The following is a 19,004-nucleotide window of genomic DNA, read 5'->3' as shown; positions in this document are numbered from 1 at the left end:
GAATCAGACATATGACTTTGCAGTTGATACTAAGCAGTAAGCACATTTGTGTAACAGTATATGCATGTAAGATATTTATTACCTAATAATTCTACATTTTCAATGAATTAATCTTTTGGCTGTTTCATTGGTTTGGCTAGTATAGGAGATGATTGACTTATTGAATTGTCTGGAGCTCAGGTATATGTATGCATGATACTTTTTGTTTTGTAATTTAATAGTTCTTTTTCTCATTCCTTTTCTTTTGTAGCAATTGCTGAGCTTCTGGACAATGCCGTTGATGAGGTACTCTCTGAAATTTTATGTATGTTTTCACAAGTTTAATCATATAGTGGCTAAACTCAACCGCGTTGAACTGTGTTGTTTGCAACTTATTAAAGCACCAACGTTGCCTTTACGTTATTGTGTTTTTAGGTACAAAATGGTGCAACCTTTGTGAAGGTTGATAGAGTCAATATCATGAAGGATAATTCTCCAGCTTTAGTTTTCCTAGGTATTTTGTATCTGTCTGTTTTAATTTTTTCCAGTAGAGTGGTTGCACAGTGCTTGAGAATTTGATTGGCAACACGAAGTCATTATTTGATTTTTTTTTTTAAAGATGATGGTGGTGGAATGGATCCTGAATCGCTGCGGAAATGTATGAGCTTGGGATATTCTACAAAAAAGGCGAACAAGACTATTGGACAATGTAACTGTTTTGATCATATTTACTTTTCCTTTTTCTGCTTTCTTCAATTTTTTCTTTTTTTAAATTCTGGATTACTTGAATTCTAGTTTAGGCATCTGCTTGTTTTTTCCTAAATCTTTATTTTTAAAGTGCATGAATATTTTTAGATGGTAATGGCTTCAAGACAAGTACCATGAGGCTTGGTGCTGATGTGATTGTTTTCAGTCGTGCCACCCATGAAAGGTACTGTTTGTTACTGTTTTTGGTTCATATAATATGGCTCTTTTTCCTTTCTGCTGGCTACAGGTGTCTCTAAAATTTCAACTGCAGTGGTTATGTATTGGTCCCATAATTTCTGTTAATTGGATTGTGCTGTCAGAATAGTAGACATGATGCTTCACTTTGAATGAATATAGTCATATCATCTTTCATCATTCATCGTTAACTTGTAGTTGTTTGTTGTAAGTCCAAATTCAGATTACTATCTTCAATCTGTATTGATGATTTTTTTCCCCGCTTTAACATCTGAATTTTAGCAAAGCTACCCAGAGCATCGGTCTTCTATCTTATACATATTTGCGGAAAACTGGGCAGGATGACGTGATTGTTCCAATGGTGAATTTTCTTCTCTTTAATGTTTGAGCTTTTTCCTGTTATTGCTGGTGAAGGTGTAAAAAAAATTATATTCTTATGGCCCTTTTTCTTCTTGCATCACTTCCATTGCAGATTGATTTCGATATCTCCGGTCATTGGGCAGAACCAATAATTTATAGCTCACAGGATGATTGGGCTTTCAACTTGAAAACCATCCTTGAATGGTCGCCTTTTGCATCAAAGAGTGAGCTCTTGCAACAGGTATTTCAATTGAATTTCATTAGGCGTAGAAATATTAGCGTAAAGATGCATTCACAAGTGTTGCCGAGGCAGACTATGTATCGGTCTCAATCAACTGAACTTTTCTAGCGCACCTGATCAATTTCTTAGCATAAAGTGCATTCACAGGTGTTGCCGAGGGAGACTATGTATTGGTCTCAATGAACTGAACTTTTCTAGCTCAACTGATGAATTTCTTTTGATACTAATGCTTTCTCTATGTAACTATTATAATTTGCAAAACCTTGTTTGTTCTGTTTTTGTGGGAAGTTGGAAGGGGTATAGCCCAAAAACTTTGGAAGAACAGTTATATTGTAAACTAATGCTTCTCAGGGGCTTCTTTTATACCCTGAATTTTTCTAAAATAAAATTAAAATATGCGTTTTCCTTGCATACTGGTTGTCAATGTGCTTTCTTGGGATTTCTGTTTTGAGCTCCCTCTCCCTACCCATTCTTTCCTTTTTCATGTAAGTTAATGTTATGTAAATGGATAGAGACAGTCATACTGCGAAATTGAGGAGAAAATATATCCCCAATTTCCTGAATTTTACTGGATTGTTTTTCTAATGACGGAGCTGTTAGTTGTTAGAACTTTTGAGGCCACTCACCGCATGCATTCTAACATTGTATACCATGGACATCCCCACACTGCAGTGGCTTCTGCCACCAAAAAATATTCATAAGTAATGTTTTAATAATTTTATGTGATAAATGGTTTCTAACCATGGGCTGCAGTCTATTCTGCCTGTTCCCTGATTAGTTTGTCTTGTATTTACCAGTTTGAGGATATTGGACCACACGGAACGAAAGTAATAATATACAACTTGTGGATGAATGATGAAGGCGTATATGAATTGAGTTTTGATGATGATGAGGAGGTATGTTACACTTTGGGCTTGGTCTGCGCACTGCCTAATATTCTTTTCATGGATGTACTTTAGCCTTAACTACCAAGAAGTAATGCTCTGGATAAAGTAAAGATTTAAAGGGCTTATTGGATCTATATGCATTCTAACTTTTAATCATAGCCACATCTCAATATGCTTTCCTCTCCCCCCCCCATTTCCTCATTGTTATTTGTTATTCTTCTAAACCCTTGATTCCAATATGTGTTTTTAAAATTTTTAACATTTATAATGAAAACTTATGATGTCAATTGTATTGGTATTTCTTGCATTGTCAAGCTCTGAAACTTGCAAACTTATTATAATGGTTTATCCTTTTTTTCTATGAGTCTTTGTACATTATCTCTCTAGTCTTGATAGATTTAGCAAAAAACATGATACCTTCTTGCTTTAAATATTGATCAGATTGCAATAATTAGCTCTTATGATCTATTACTTGGTTGGACCTTTATGTGGTGTCTGTCTTGTCACTACCCACAAGTCGCAAGTTCATGGATCAGGCCTCCAGTTCTCATAATAATGGCGTGAGTTTATCTCATGCGGGACAATATGTTGCTATTTTCTTCAATGTGGTGACTTATTGATTGTATGTATAAAGATATTTGTTTTGGAAAGCCTTAATTATTCCTCTTTGATCTTTGACATAGGACATATGTTTGAGAGATGAGGCTAACTCTGGAAGTTTGAAAAAACTACCCAAAAAAGTACTGGAACGCCAATCCCATATTTCTTACCGCATCCGATATTCATTAAGGGTAATTTTGAAATGTGAAATTTCTTTATTCAGTTTATTTGTTCAGCACACTTCTTTGACTCAGAACAAACATTCTGATTCTTACTTTATTGCTTATTTAGTCATTGATTAATTCTTCTATCACTTTCAGGCATATGCTTCAATGTTGTATCTAGGAAAATTTGATAACTTCAAGATCATATTAAGGGGGAAACCTATACAGCAGTTTCATATTGCGGATGAGTTGAAATTTCCAAAAGTTATATCATACAGGCCCCAAGTATCAGCACCACTGAAAGATGTAAGTTGCTTTCATGAAGAAAAGTATCTTCGCATTTCTTTCCCCTCTTAATGCCAACATTAATATTTTATCATGGGCATATAAAATGCCTACTAATCATCATTTTTTGACTGATGGTGCCACAACCATCCTTACGAAAATGGTTTACTGTTCAAGATGTAGACAGACAGAGAGTGCTGTTAGCGTGTTACTGAAGTGAGAATGGAAAAATATTGCTACATGTTTTTTTGCGATTTGTACTTACATGTAGAAAACCCTCTTATCAGTTTTCTCTTTTCTTTTTTTTTTTAAAATAATAAATTGCTGGAATTTAGTGTCCCATAAGTGGGAATCTCAAGATCTTCAATTCCAGTGTATTGTGCAAAATTAGGTCTCTATGTATGCTTCAAAATGCATAGCTAAAATATAGGGTTTGATTTTTATGGTTATGTAGGCCACTATGCAGTCACATGATGTGTTATTTTTTTCATTCTTTGGTTCAGGCTACTGCAGAAACTACCATTGGATTTATAAAAGAGGCACCTGCTCTTTCAGTTAGTGGATTCAATGTGTACCATAAAAATCGCCTTATCAGGGTATGTTTTGGTAATTCTCAAGGAAACTTTTAATGTCTTTTTTAGATGGGGCCTTGCTATGGATATGGTTTTAGATGAAACTTGTGTTCCTAATGTGACACAATTTTTCTCAGCTGGCTGCCCTTATAATATCTATGGGCCTATACCAACAGAATCACTTCCTACTTTGTTCTTTTGGTTGACCTAAAAAACAGAGAAAAGAATAAAAAGGAAGTTGAGTCTGTCCTGTTTTAGTTGCTTTTCTCTTCTCTGGGTCTTGTTAAAAGAAAAAGTAAATGTTAAGTTCAACCCCAAATTATAATTGTAGCAGAGAAATAACTTTTCTATAACATATTACAGTGATTTAGAAAAAAATAGAGCTTTACGCAGAGCTATATGCTGATTGTATGATATGGTTGATGAACACTTTTTGTTACTGCAAAAGTGTGATGTGTGATTCTGCATACTGATGCGGTGAGTGTATTCACATTGCAGCCTTTCTGGAAAGTCACTGGTGATGGTTCTTTGAAAGGGAACGGCGTTGTTGGTATTCATACTTTATTCGTTGGATTTTTCTTATTAATTTTTTTTCTGACTTACATATCACATTACTGGATGTACACAGGAGTTCTTGAAGCGAATTTCATAGAACCAACACATGACAAGCAGGATTTTGAGAGGTCTACATTGTTTGTCCGGCTTGAGTCTAAGCTGAAACAGATGACTTTGGAATACTGGTTTGTTTCTTATATGTAAATTCATGACAGATCTTTATGGTGTTAAATATGGTTTAATTTTCATAGGAAAGAGAGAAACATATATTACAAAGAAGGGCTATAAAAAAAAAAAATCCAAAAAAATAGAAACTCCCTAAAAGATCACAAAAATAATTTATTCCATTATAAATTGATCAGATGACCGGATTAGGACCGTAGGATCTATAGAATCTACTTCATCTCAAAACAAATAAAAAGTAAAGCTCAAATATCAATAAAATTAACCCAAAGTCCTCTCCCAATCAGCTGTTATTGTGTGGTGATGCATCTCTGACATCCATTGAAAAACTGTGAAACAGTTTCACTAATATGTTCAAATGCTTCGTTATTGATTAACTGTAAATTGCTTGGAGAATTGATGCAAATTTCAAAAGCCAGTGATTTATATATTCTTTTTCAATAACCCCGAGGGTTGATGAGTGGGTCAAATGGCATGGCCCTCCTGGGACCACTTACCTAGGAAGTTCCCAGTTTCAGTATTAGTAGACCAAGTGAGACCGAGTGATTTCTGGTTATTATTAAAAAAAAAGTATATGCTGATTTTAGTTTTCTCTAGTGATTTAGTATAAATAAAGTTTGTAGTCATCTCATAACCATTTAATTCTTACCTAATTTCCCTGGCTTACGGGCAATGATTTCATGGTAAATTGAATCCTTGATACAGGTTTTTGAAACAAGTGTGAAAACTGAAAAAGAAAATTATATTTCTTGTAAACAAGAAGGATTCGCATATCAGACCATTTTGTCAAGTAGCAATGGTATCATGCTAAGTTACAGCTTGAGCCAAAACTTAAGCTATAAATAAGGACCCAAAACAAGTATTCAAGTATGATATTATGTCTCTACAATTGTTATTTTATCTGTTCTATTTATATTACTTGTCTTTATTTTATTTTATAATTATATATGTTTTTCTGATTTTTGAAATTCTTTGAAATTTTCTGATAAAAAATAGTGATAAATTCATACTGTTGCTATGTGAAATTTTGTCTGGACAAGACAGGAAAGCATACTATCACTTGATTGGCCATCAGCTTCCAGCTTCCAGTAGTTATAATATGGAAAGTGGGGGCTCTGTTCTATCTCCAGTTGGACATGGGCCTGATATGCAGAAGCAGCCTGCTGACCAGCATAAACTTGGTCTCGCATCAAATTTCCAAGAAGATATGCACCTAGATGTCCCTAGTGTTGCTCTTCAGGGTAATGTGAGGCATAATCTGGAAAATGGGAAACCTGCTGTTCAGCCCATTATTGGGATCGCAGAAGTAAGTGGGATAGGTTATTAATATTTTATTTCATCTTTGCACCATTTACTCCTAACTAATATTTGTATGAACAATGAGCACATTGAAATCACATCACATAGATTGACTTTGGGGCGTATGTGTAGTAGTTGTCAAACTTCTGTAATCCTGCAGCTGGCCTGACAATCTTGGACTGTTTCAGTGCAGGTGAATAATTCAAGTATAAGATTATTGTCCTTCAGTTTCTAAAAAATAAAAATACTAATCGGCATCATTAGATGTGCAGTTTCAGTTATTGTCTCTATTAGTTGAACCAAAAGTGCTAAGCTTTCAACATTGTCTCTGAAGGACAATGACAAAGCTATCAACATGTTCACGCTGATAAAATTATGACCTTGATGGAGGATAGCAATGGAGGACAGATAACTGACTCGTTTTTTTGAGTATGACTTGCAGGGCACTCCTTTTTCTTTTTCCTTTTTTTTTTTTTAAGAAGGGCAAATATTATCAGTCTCCAGGATCTTAGTACAATGGTTGTTATAACCTAGTCCCCTTTCAAGTATCCTCTCCTACATAGACCTAGCTCTAGAGAAAGCTTGAAAAGGAGCAATGAGATGTGATGATAGCAGTAACCTAATTTTATCTATGCCTGTGAATCAGAATGCAGGTGGTTTACAAAACCTACTAGTTTATGCAGTAACATCCGTGGCATGGACGGTGAATATGCAAGGAGTTGCTGCTCCATGTATCTTCCTTTTTAACTGAAAAATTTTGTGTTCTATTGCCATGTAGTTGATGTAAGGTTACTAAGTAGCTATATGAGATAAAATTTATTGGGTAGCAAGATTAATTGCAAAAGGTAGAGTTTTTCACCATCTTCAACTAACCTGCGCTTCCATGAGTACCATCATAAAACATTATTTTATGAAAAATTTTGTTCAGCCCAATTATTTTACCTGTTTGCATTTTATACACGATTTTATGAGATGAATTTGCACTGATAGATCTCTGTTATTTTATGAATTATTATCCTTACTATATTTGATACACTAAGTTGGTGTATACTCCTAATATATTGATTTTCCTTTTGGTTGAATGATGTTATTTCCAGGGACATGATAGTGATGGCACACCTGAAGGTCATCCAGTGACCATATCAGCTGATCAGATATGTGAAGAGAACATACAGCTTTTCATAAAGTATGTTCTTTATTTCCTACCGAGCAGTTTGGTATCGTGTTGCACACCGTATCAGTATCACCTCCATGTCCAATTATGAGTATCTGCGTGCTGGTTTCAACTGGTAGTGGTGGATATTTTTGATAAGCTGTGAATGCCTCCTTCAGCAAAGTGGATCTTTGGAATTATAGTGATTCCCAAAGCATGCATAGAGCTACTGCTTGCCAATACATATGAGTCAATTTGTTTGCATAATTTCTTTTTACACAATATATACCATTTCATTTGACTTTAGTTACACAGATTTATACTTGAATCTAATTCTCTTTAAATGTCCCTTCCATCTTTTATTCAATAATTTGGCAGATGATTAAACCCATGATATACTTTTCTACAGGTGTGAGGAACACCTGCAGAGGGAGACTGAGATAAACCAATTGGTAAGTATGGTGTGTAAGCTTGCTTGTGGTTTGCGACTCCAAGAAGTCATGAATAGTTTACATGCATACGAATTTACCATAAGAAACTGACATTTTATCTTTATTTTTTTCTGGTGCTGGTATGTGAGCAGATTGAGCTGTTGGAGAAGGAGGTGACGCAGGCCAAACTTAAATGTGCAAAACTTTCTGCATACGTGGAGGCCCGAAAGAAGCAGAAGACTATGGAACAGTGAACGGAAAATTCCGGGAAACTAATATGAAGCTCTTTGGTACAAGGATGATTCCTATTGCGTAATTCTTATCAATCCTTAAAAAAAAAGAAAAAAAATCCAATTATAAGGAGCACAGGAAGTACAGAAGATGATCAATCTCTGCAGGAGCCTCTTCTAGGGACATGATTGGCCACAAAATAAGTTCCCCCACTATTGTTTTTGGATACGGAGATCAATCATGTTCCGAGATACAAAAACCCGAACAATGTTGAATCATTTTGTAAAGATCCAATTTATCTATGTAAATATTAGTAGTTGTGGTATTTATCCTGAACCTTTGAAATTGTCGAACGGTATTTCGCTGAACAGAGCTTTCTTAATCTTCAAGAGGACGACTGAAGTGGAAGTTCAATAACCTGTTTTAGGACTAAAGCCTAGAAATTGTTAAATTGTATTCGGCATAAGATGAGCTTTCTTAATCTTCAGCTGGACGACTGAAGTTGAGGTTCGTAACCTATTTAGAACTATACGTTTCTTGTGTTCCCTATATTTGGGTAGAAGTAAAGAATTTATAAATATACACCAAGTTGTGTGGGGCATACCTAAATTCATTACGGTTCACCTCTCTTTTTGAGCTAAAGTACGCGGCTGCCTGTGTTAGATCGGGTGACTTTGTAGATCTATCCCATGTGATAGATCGTGTGACTTTGTTGATCTCCAGGGACGGCAGAAATCCTCGTCGGGATGAAGATCTTCGGGCATTTTTCTCATTCGGACAGGGTAAGAAGATAATTTTTTATGTAGTTTTTTATTCGGAGAAGGAACAAAGATAATTTTTTTTTACTCAGTTTCTTATTTGGAGAAGGACGAGGATGAGGCGAAATCTCCATCCCCTCCTCATTTCTTCATTTTTATTTTTTATTTCATTTTATTTTTAAAATTATTAGTAAATAAATTATAAAATATAAAATATTAATATAAATAACAAATGTCAAAATAATTATATTATTAAACTTTTAGGCTTAATTGACTAGATTAATATTTCGATGAGAAAATTATGCCACATATGGAAGATTTTAATATTTTAAGATAGTGGAAAACAAATGCCCATAGATATCCTATATTACCACGAGTTGGTACAGATATTTTGGCAATTCTAATTACAATTGTTACTTCTGAAAAAACTTTTAGCACTAGTAGTAGAGTATCATAACAAGCTTCATTCGAGCACATTGGAGGCTTTAATGTGTTGTCAAAGTTGGCTACAAGCTTACAATGGCATTATGAGTTTATTTTACATTGTAATTATATTATATAATTATTAATATTTTCACATAGAATTTACATTATTTATATTATTTTTATTGCTTTAAATTTGAAATATGAGACTATCTTTTAATTTGCCACATTCCTCGAGGAAAAACAAGAGGAGCAGGATGTGCAAGGGGTAAATATTTTTTATTAGAAATATTGATTAAGTATCTATATTCATTTTATTTATCTCATTGATTAAGTATCTATCATAACAAGCTTCATTCAAGCACATTGGAGGCTTTAATGTGTTGTCAAAGTTGGCTATAAGCTTACAATGGCATTATGAGTTTATTTTACATTGTAATTATATTATATAATTATTAATATTTTCACTTATAAGTTACATTATTTATATTATTTTTATTGCTTTAAATTTGAAATATGAGACTATCTTTTAATTTGCCACATTCCTCGAGGAAGCACAAGAGGTAAATATTTTTTATTAGAAATATTGATTAAGTATCTATATTCATTTTATTTATCTCATTGTTGATATAAAAGCCATTTTTTTTATTATAGGATTATGAAGATTGACGAAAATACTTATTTATGGTAATTTGTATTTTGTAATGTGACTTTTATAATGAATTAATATTAATGTAAGATATATTGTCAAAATTTATTTTTATTAAAATTTTTTATTTTAATATGATTTAATTAAAATAAAAAATTAAAAATATATCAGTTATTCGGGGATCGGAGAACCTCGAAAATCCCCTATTATTATTCGGAGAGGAGACGAAAATTTCCTAAAACAATTTTGTCGAAGACAGAAACATATGTCATATGCAAAATATCGGGAAGGTTGGTCTCCTCCCCTTCTCATTGTCATCCCTAGATCTCCCATGCGGCAAGTAGCAGCACTTCCAATTTATTTTGTCCGCAAAACACTATTAACCCACGAGAAGGGTTAAATAAAGGGCACTTAGTCAGGAAAAAGAAATTAGGATGGTGGACATTGTTTTTTAAGTGGAAAAAAAGTATATATAATAACTTCTAATTAGTAGCTTCATACACATTTGCCATGTCATCCGATATGAATTTGTCGATAGAATTAAATTCCAAATTGCCGAAAAATGAAAGTAATCCAACAATACCGAAATGGTTTATGGTGGAATAAAATCTGGTTTAAACGAGATAAATATAGCATTACCTATCCATAAACGGTAACAAAAGTTACAAACAGAAAATTAGTCCTCTCACTTACGGATTAGGTGGAGACTCAGGGATTGTAGTCATACATTGAAAAATCTGATCTATACCAATCTTGATGAATATTGGTAGTGTACGAAGAAAAACCGGTAAAGGGTAGTGGACCGAAAATATTATAATAGATGAAGAGTGACAAATGCTACCTCCATATAATGGTATGATAGATGAACAAGGGGCAGCATCAATGGATGTATCAGTGTGGCAACATGTTTTTGGCCAGTAGGCGAGATCAAAATGGGGAGTGAAGTTGCACATGCACAGTAATTAACCGCCCCAATACTCAAATTCGTTAACAAAAAACATGCCTCCAGTCTGAATTGCGCACAACAAAGAGTCGCCGATTGATACTAAACGTCCACAATTTGATCTCCACAAAACAACCTCAACTTCTACTGTAGATAAAAATCCTAATTTTTCACTTTACTACTCAAACGGCTTTGACAGGTAACCCACACTTACTAGACCATTTTTCGACCGTTGGATCGTTTGGCTGTCCATCTAACGGTGATTTCGCTAAAAGACAAAGAGTTGCGGTTTAATTAGTACTGTGGCAAACTGAATGTAATGCACCCATACGTGTGTGTGTGTGTGTGTGTGTGTGTGTGTGTGTGTTGTAACCTTTAGTTCTTTTAGTTATATGAATAAAATTCATGCGTTATTAATAATTAAAAATTTTTAAAAAAGGAAAATTTATTTATGGTAACAATTAGTATTAACGAAACAGGTTGCGACTAGCGTATTTGGTCGGCGACACGGGGATTCACAACATTACCGGCGTAATCTAATCACAGACCAACCAGAGGCTCTCAGCAGTCAGCGGAAGGGAGAGTGAGGGATTGGGAGTACGAACGAGTGAGCAATTGATCGATCAATCAATCAAGCAGGACTCTAAGCATGAGGAAACGTGATTTGGCCATTCTCATGCTCTCAGCTTTCGCCATTTTCTTCTCTCTTCAGGTTTTTCTCCACTCAACTTTTGATAAACCCTAATTATAGTCAATTAAATCTCCATGCAATCTCACTGTGTTCTCTGCTATCATCGATTTTTCAGCACGAGGGAGATTTCTCGTTTAGAGAGGCTTGGTTTCATTTGTCTGAAGAATATCCAATCAAATTCGACGCCGATCGCCTCCCACCACCGATCGTTGCCGATCTCAACGGAGACGGCAGAAAAGAAGTCCTCGTCGCCACTCATGATGCCAAAATTCAGGTCCTCTCTCTCTTTTAGATCTATAAAAGAGGAAAATTTCGTCATTAATTTTTTTCCCCCTATTATATTATAATTTATATATATATATATATATATATATATATATATATATATTGTGATCATGTTTATCGGTTAAGTGAATTTGGTAATAATGGTGTGTTAAGGTACTGGAACCTCATGCAAGGCGTGTGGATGAAGGGTTTAGTGAAGCACGCGTGCTCACAGAGGTGAGCCTATTGCCAGATAAGATCAGGATTGCATCTGGTAGACGGGCTGTGGCCATGGCCACGGGTGTCATTGATCGGACATATAGACAAGGGCAACCACTGAAGCAAGTTTTGGTGGTTGTTACGTCTGGTTGGTCAGTGATGTGTTTTGATCATAACTTAAACAAGCTATGGGAAGCCAATTTGCAGGTTTGTGCAGCAGTAAATTTTGATTTTATGCCTTATTTTGATAAATTATTCAGTTGTGTATTGGTCTGATATTTGTTGGTGTTTCATAGGAGGATTTTCCACCCAATGCACACCATAGCGAGATTGCAATTTCAATTAGTAATTATACTCTGAAGCATGGAGATACAGGATTGGTCATTGTTGGTGGGAGGATGGAAATGCAACCACATGTATGACTTTTATTTCTCCCCTTCCCATTTTTATAACTTATCATTTTTAGTTCACTACGGTACTTGCCTCTTTGTGTAATGAAGGTAGTTGGTTGATGTAGTAAAGTAGTATTTAAGCTTGGATACTTAAGCAAGAAGATATTTCAATTGATCTGTAACATTTAGGACCACCAGAAAAAAGCAAGGGAACCATGAAATTGCTATGCAAATAATAAAGTATTGATGAACTTATTATTCTGTGGAGGTTGCATGCAAACTTAGAATAACTAGTGCTTTTGTTCATTCCTTTAAAACAGTCAATTTGAGTGTGGTCCTTGTTAGCACTTACTTGAAACAGTAGAACTCATAAGATATTTGGAACCTTTAAGTTTGATTATGTGTGCTGAATGTTCTGGCAACAACACTTTTCGGTTATTTCACAGATATGAAGGTCATTGTTAATAGATTGGTGATGTTTGAAACAAATTGTGTTTTATGGTGTGGTTCACATGTTTCCGACTTCCCGTGCTAAATGTTTTTTTCACTTAAATTGCTGCACAATCCATCTTTTTAATTCTTTTCATATTGTACTCAATAACTGATGTATGTCACACTGATCTGATTTCATCATTTTGTCAGCCCTCCTTGTTTTAAAACTCTTATAGCTTCAGCGTATGGAATCTTTTGAGCTTGATATCTTATTTCTTAGTCTTTCTTCTTCTTCTTCTTCTTCTGTTTTTTTTTTAATAGATTGGATTGCAGTTAATGATTGTAAACAATAATTTTTAAATATCATTTTCTTTGCTGAACATAATATATTGTCATTTTATACTTGTAGACTATCATGGATCCTTTTGAAGAAATTGGGTTAGCGGAGAAAAATGCTGAGCAGCATAGAAGAAGTGCCAGTGAGAAGGAGGTATAGATGTTTTCTGGTTTATTAATGTTAAGAATTTTGTGTGCTTTCGTTTGTACTAGTCTTGAACTACATCTTTTGAAAGAAGATTTACTATTTCAACTGGATCTACCACACGTTGGCTTACTGAGAGATGTATATCATGGTTATTGGTTTGGAAAATTTTGTAGTCAGGTGGCTTTTTATCTAACTTTTTGGGCCCACCATTTGGCACACTTTTCGTTCAACTGGATTTACTATTTCAACTGGATCTACCACACCTGATGCAGGCTCATTAAACTGTTTATGCTATGCCTCAAATTATGTTCTAGTTTTCCAGGGCTGTGAATCTCGATAGGCTAATTAGCATCTGCTGAGTTCACAGATGAGATCTTATTATGCAATTTTAACATGTTCACTCTTCTTGCCTCTGAAGAGCCCCTGATGTCTTACAGTGATAGAATTGATGACCATGTACCAGGGCATTAATATGGCTCTAAAAAGTGTAACCATGATCTCTGGAGATGAGTCCCATTTGATGTAACATAGTTATTGTACATGATGGATAATCTTTGACTGCTCTTGAGAAGAATATTCTGTTCTGAGTTCTGATATGAATGAATTGATTTTATCATTTTTATATAGTAGTATTACTGGAAAATATCGTGCTAAGCATAGGTATGTTGCCCCGTGTAAATCTTTCTATCAAAATTTTTATATAAGCACATTGTTTCTATTGTCAAACATAACTATTACTTGGCTTTGAAATTGGAGGAAGCAGGTCACTCCTGAAATAGTGACAGAATAGGACTATCGAAATGCGTTCCAGTCTAAGAGGCTTTATCATCCAGATTATGGTGTTTTAAATCTTCTTTTGAAGTATGTTGAATTAGTGTTATATCATCATGCCTTTGCATCTTTTAACAAAGATTTTCTTCTGTGAAGCATGTTGAATTAGTGTTGTAGCATCATGCCTTAGCATCTTTGAACAATAATTTTTCATCTTTCTTCCTTCTATGTTTTGGTCAATTTTTGCATCTCTATGTTTGTTGATTTTTTAAGCCCCACTGTTAGTGCTCAACCCTTTAGATGCGTGGATTGTTCTATTTGATGCCAGCTATGACAAGGTTTTCATATGCTTTCTTTGGTTTTGAACATTTATAGAATGTCTTATGCAGGCTTCTGAAAATTCTGGAACTGTGGATTTACGCCATTTTGCATTTTATGCATTTGCTGGTCGAAGTGGGTTGCTTCGATGGAGTAGAAAAAATGAGGTGATTCATATTTTCATGTTTCTTCTATTATGCTTTAAAATTTACAAACAGTCTTCTCTTTTAACTATTTTTTGTATCATTATGCTGTTGTAGAATATTGAAGCACAGCCCACAGACGCATCACAGTTAATTCCGCAACATAACTACAAATTAGATGTGCATGCACTGAATAGTCGTCACCCGGGAGAGGTGTGAGTTGCATTTGCTTGTTGTGTGGTTTTTTTAAATGAAATTGGTATTGTCTTAAAATTCATGTCATTTTTCCCATGGATAAGCTCCCTGAGACATTTTTACTGAAGTTTGAATGTAGGGAATTCAGAGAATCAGTCCTAGGAGTTATGCCTCATCATTGGGTAAATTATTTTCATGGAGATTAATAAATAAACTATTTATTTTCTTCTTATATGGTGAGGGAGATTTACATGACATTTATTTTTTATCAGGATAGGAGAGAAGATACTTTGTTGAAGCTGTCACACTTTAGACGGCACAAAAGGAAAATATTGAAAAAAGTAGTTGGGAAGAGTACAAGCTACCCTTTTCACAAGCCTGAGGAACACCATCCTCCTGGAAAGGACTCAACAAAAAAAATTTCGAACTTGATTGGAAAAGCTGCAACTTATGCTGGCTCAGCAAAAAGTAAAAAGGTAATAACTAGCAACCCAATATGTAATGGTTGATAACATAATACATATCTTTTGAGACTCAGAACACTATCAACATTAAAGATGCATGACCTGTTAAGTCACTTTTGATTGATGGGATCTAGCATTACCTATTCATTCTTGGAGCTGTTGTAACTAAAGTTCTGCACCATCTGCTTTGTTTGTATATATTCATTATTATAGTTGTCAGGTTTGCTTGTTGATGTTATGTCTTAGTTTTTCAAATTGCTAGTGGACATGCCTACTCTTGTAGCCAATTGTGCCATTTCCTGTGTGTGGTCCATTCAATATCAAGATTTGTGCTCAAACCTGTCACCACTCAGTTAAAAATTTGTGGTTTTTTAGCAACCTGCTAGGTATTCCTTAAGCATCATAGCCTATTTTGCAGAGGTTCGTGTGTTTCCTGGAAGACTGTGACATTTGCTTTCTGAAGAGCAAGTATGAATGGAGGCTTGTTCTGTCCATTGCATATGGTCATGTCTCTTAACGCTTATGTACTGATATTATTGGCTCAACTGTTTCCCTATCTAATTCCCATTTTTGTTTAACGAGTTCCTCAAAATGTGATTTTAGTAGTTTATTTTTTAGAATCAAATTTTTAATAAGCAGAACTTAAACTAGAGAGATGGAAAAATACCTCTCATTGTCCTGTCTGATATCACTGATAATATGGGGAGCTTTTAGATGTTAATCATGAATGTTTTGTTCAAGCTTGTTTGGCCATGTGTTGAATTTGATTTTTTGTGAATTTCAATAGAATTGTTGAAAGTAAACCCAAGTATTCTAAACAATTTTTGTCTTAGGAGCTTATCTAAATGCCTTATTTTAATGCCTTTTTTTTCATTTTTTACCTTTTTCTAAAAACATCACAGCCTGTAAATTATATCCCAACCATAACAAACTACACTCAGCTTTGGTGGGTTCCTAATGTTGTTGTGGCTCATCAAAAAGAAGGGATAGAAGCTGTTCACTTGGCATCTGGTCGGACTGTTTGTAAGGTAAATATTGATATCAAATTGTCAAATTCAATATATTGTAATCATATACTGGTAACAAACATATCTCTAGCCCTTTTCATTTTAAGATTAACCTATTCTACAAACAGGGTGCTTTCATAGTCTTTAGTTTAGTCATTGTTTATGTGTTTATGCAGTTTAAATTATGTTTTCTTGAATCTGTACTTGTAAGGGCTTACAAATTTCATTTATTTTCTCAGCTTCATCTGCAAGAAGGTGGCCTTCATGCTGATATCAACGGTGATGGGGTCTTGGATCATGTTCAGGTGCATTTTAACAGTTCTTTAATTTATAGCTCCACAACCTTGCTCACCTCAATTTCTATGGGTTTGTCATAACAGAATGTATAAAAAATTGGATTAGTGGGTGCTGGAATTAGTTGTCCTTAAAATATTCAATTACTTGAACTTTTTGGAGGTACAGCACTTAAGTACTATGGAATGCTACATTATTTTGCTGTTCATTGAATGAGGCTAGTCATATATTTTCATGGGGTCTCTTTCCAAGTAAAACAGTCTATTGTGCTGGGATGGTTGCTGTAACAAACTCATGTACTATTGATAGGTTTCCCTGCCCTTGATCTTGTTTATATGTGGCTAATGAGAAGGCTTTTCCAGTTGAAGTCTTGGCCTTCTTTGTTTACTAGATAAGGGCTACGAATTTCAAGTGAACAAGTTTATTCTTTACTCATACTACTAAAAGAAAAAAATGGAAATGGAACAGAGACTTTTTCCTAAATTTAAGGTGATAAATGTAATAGAAATATTGTTCTTATCGTTAGGCTGTTGGAGGAAATGGTGCTGAACAGACTGTTGTAAGTGGATCGATGGAAGTGCTTAGACCTTGTTGGGCTGTTGCAACCTCTGGTGTACCTGTTCGAGAGCAACTCTTCAATGCTTCTATATGTCATCATTCCCCCTTTAACTTATTCCCTCATGGGGAATTCTCCAGAAATTTTGGTCGAACTTCAGATGTTGCTTCCTTAGAAGTTGCAACACCAATTCTTATTCCAAGGAGTGATGGTCATAGACATCGTAAAGGGAGCCATGGTGATGTTGTCTTCTTAACGAATCGAGGAGAGGTATGTTGTAACTCTTAATATCGAAATCAGACAAATGTTAGCAGCTGGACCATTATTTTAGATTTTTAAGTACATCTTCTGAAGGCACATATCTGGAGACTTTCCCATAAAAATATGTTATATATATTTTTACTTTAAAAAACAACATAAATGGAGTGGTGAAGGTTTTAAAATTGATTATATCCGAAAAAAAAAAAAGAAAAAAGAAGGATCTCAAAGTCTTATAGTGGTATGCAACTTGTGAGCTGCAGCTAACTTTTGCTATATTCCCCACCTGCACTTCCTTGAAAAGATGGAGAACTCATAATTCTGTCATTTCAACAGGTGACAGCATACTCCCCTGGCTTACATGGCCATGATGCTATTTGGCAATGGCAGCTGTTAACGGATGCTACATGGTCTAATCTTCCATCTCCATCAGGGATGACAGAGGCTAGCACGGTGGTCCCCACATTGAAGGCATTCTCATTGCGAGTGCATGACAATCAACAAATGATCCTAGCAGGAGGAGATCAAGAGGCTGTAGTGATATCTCCTGGAGGAAGTATATTAACCTCAATTGACCTTCCTGCACCACCCACACACGCCCTTGTTTGTGAGGACTTTTCGAATGATGGTCTCACTGATGTTATTCTCATGACCTCTAATGGGGTCTATGGGTTTGTCCAGACAAGGCAACCGGGTGCCCTCTTCTTCAGCACGCTGGTCGGATGCCTTATAGTTGTAATGGGAGTCATCTTTGTAACCCAACACTTGAACTCTGTGAAGGCAAAACCCCGTGCTTCATCTGGTCTACGGTGAAAACAATAAACTTCATCTTCAATTTCACCTCTAGAGATCACAAGCTAGAAGCTTCCCATCACCCCCAGCATTGTGGGAATTCATTTAACTCAGGTGAACAGTTCTGGTTGGGTAGAATTATCTTATAGCTTGTTCGTCGGTTACAGTTTCTCACATGTCCTGGAAAGAGCTTTTGCTTGTAAAATTCAACAGCTTCTCACATGCTCTGGAAAACGCTTTTTGCTTGTAAAATTCATATAAGGTTAATGTTGCATAGCAACTTCTTAGTAGATCTCAATTCAGTTGTAAGAAAATTTTGGGGTGATTAAATAGGAGAAAGTATTTAGTTTACACTTGGTGTTGATTTTTTAACGGTTTTGTTCTAGGGAAGTTTCATGTTAACCGTGCATTTACCTGCGGACAGCCCAATTTCAAAAAGAGAAAGGGTTATTCATTGATCAAATTGGATGTGAAAGACATCTATTGTTAAAACAAATAATTTTTTAGTTTTCTGATTCTTTTCATGATCTGTTTATTTTTTTTAGTTTTATGGTTCATTTCATTATCTCTTTATTTTTTTTTTCACATACTAACTAGTAACTACCTTTAGAAAAAATAAATAAATAGAAATATGCAAAAATGACAAAATCTTATTAGAACAAAAAGCAAATGGAATAAGAGACTTTTTCAATTTTTATTCCTTAAATATTGGAGAATAAAGTAATTCGTATTCCAGAGTTACTGGCGGCACCCTTAGATGCTTATTCAAATCGATATCTATTGGTCGGAATGTGCCATAGTAATAGTCAACAAATTGGAATTCATTTATCAACAAATTTTTTCCTTCTATTTGAACTTGTTTCAATAATTCTTTTAATTATTTTAGTAGGTGCAATTGTCATGGCGCGTCAATAACAAATCTTTAGAACTAGGAACAACAATCCTAATTCTATTTTTTTATGTGCTATAACTATTTAGTCAGTTAAATTAGAATTCGAAGATAATTATAATTATTTAGTCTAAAGTCTAATTATTTCAAATTAGAATAGAGCAAATGTAGAATAGAGCA

At 34.8% G+C, this 19,004-nt stretch overlaps 2 protein-coding genes across 5 annotated transcripts in view; both read left to right on the top strand.

The window, feature by feature from the left end:
• The window catches only part of LOC18036401 (protein MICRORCHIDIA 2), a 9,257-nt gene extending 762 nt beyond the window's left edge, over positions 1–8,495 (top strand). Inside the window, exons 3-18 of one of the 4 annotated variants that reach the window (XM_006425507.2) lie at positions 251–285; positions 415–493; positions 599–688; positions 835–910; positions 1,204–1,282; positions 1,394–1,522; positions 2,320–2,418; positions 3,093–3,200; positions 3,330–3,479; positions 3,962–4,054; positions 4,529–4,580; positions 4,659–4,770; positions 5,813–6,074; positions 7,165–7,253; positions 7,630–7,672; positions 7,804–8,495. In XM_006425507.2, coding sequence (XP_006425570.2) covers positions 251–285; positions 415–493; positions 599–688; positions 835–910; positions 1,204–1,282; positions 1,394–1,522; positions 2,320–2,418; positions 3,093–3,200; positions 3,330–3,479; positions 3,962–4,054; positions 4,529–4,580; positions 4,659–4,770; positions 5,813–6,074; positions 7,165–7,253; positions 7,630–7,672; positions 7,804–7,905 — 1,598 coding nt within the window. In that variant the 3' untranslated portion in view covers positions 7,906–8,495. Of the gene's footprint in view, positions 1–250; positions 286–414; positions 494–598; positions 689–834; positions 911–1,203; positions 1,283–1,393; positions 1,523–2,319; positions 2,419–3,092; positions 3,201–3,329; positions 3,480–3,961; positions 4,055–4,528; positions 4,771–5,812; positions 6,075–7,164; positions 7,383–7,629; positions 7,673–7,803 lie in introns of those variants that run through there. The other 3 variants (XM_006425508.2, XR_002904577.1, XM_024180182.1) reach the window with 3 other exon arrangements.
• A 2,552-nt stretch (positions 8,496–11,047) lies between these two features.
• LOC18036400 lies at positions 11,048–18,346 on the top strand. The gene is made up of 13 exons (XM_006425506.2): positions 11,048–11,367; positions 11,462–11,620; positions 11,785–12,036; positions 12,126–12,245; positions 13,063–13,143; positions 14,298–14,393; positions 14,487–14,582; positions 14,693–14,746; positions 14,837–15,040; positions 15,931–16,056; positions 16,275–16,340; positions 16,856–17,155; positions 17,480–18,346. The coding sequence occupies exons 1-13, from the start codon at positions 11,305–11,307 to the stop codon at positions 17,954–17,956; spliced, it is 2,094 nt and encodes a 697-aa protein (XP_006425569.1). The 5' UTR covers positions 11,048–11,304; the 3' UTR covers positions 17,957–18,346.
• Positions 18,347–19,004: the final 658 nt, after the last annotated feature.

The sequence above is a fragment of the Citrus clementina genome, unplaced genomic scaffold (genome assembly GCF_000493195.1).
Source record: "Citrus clementina cultivar Clemenules unplaced genomic scaffold, Citrus_clementina_v1.0 scaffold_7, whole genome shotgun sequence".
NCBI lineage: Eukaryota > Viridiplantae > Streptophyta > Magnoliopsida > Sapindales > Rutaceae > Citrus > Citrus x clementina.
This window is presented reverse-complemented; position numbering and strand designations above follow the sequence as displayed.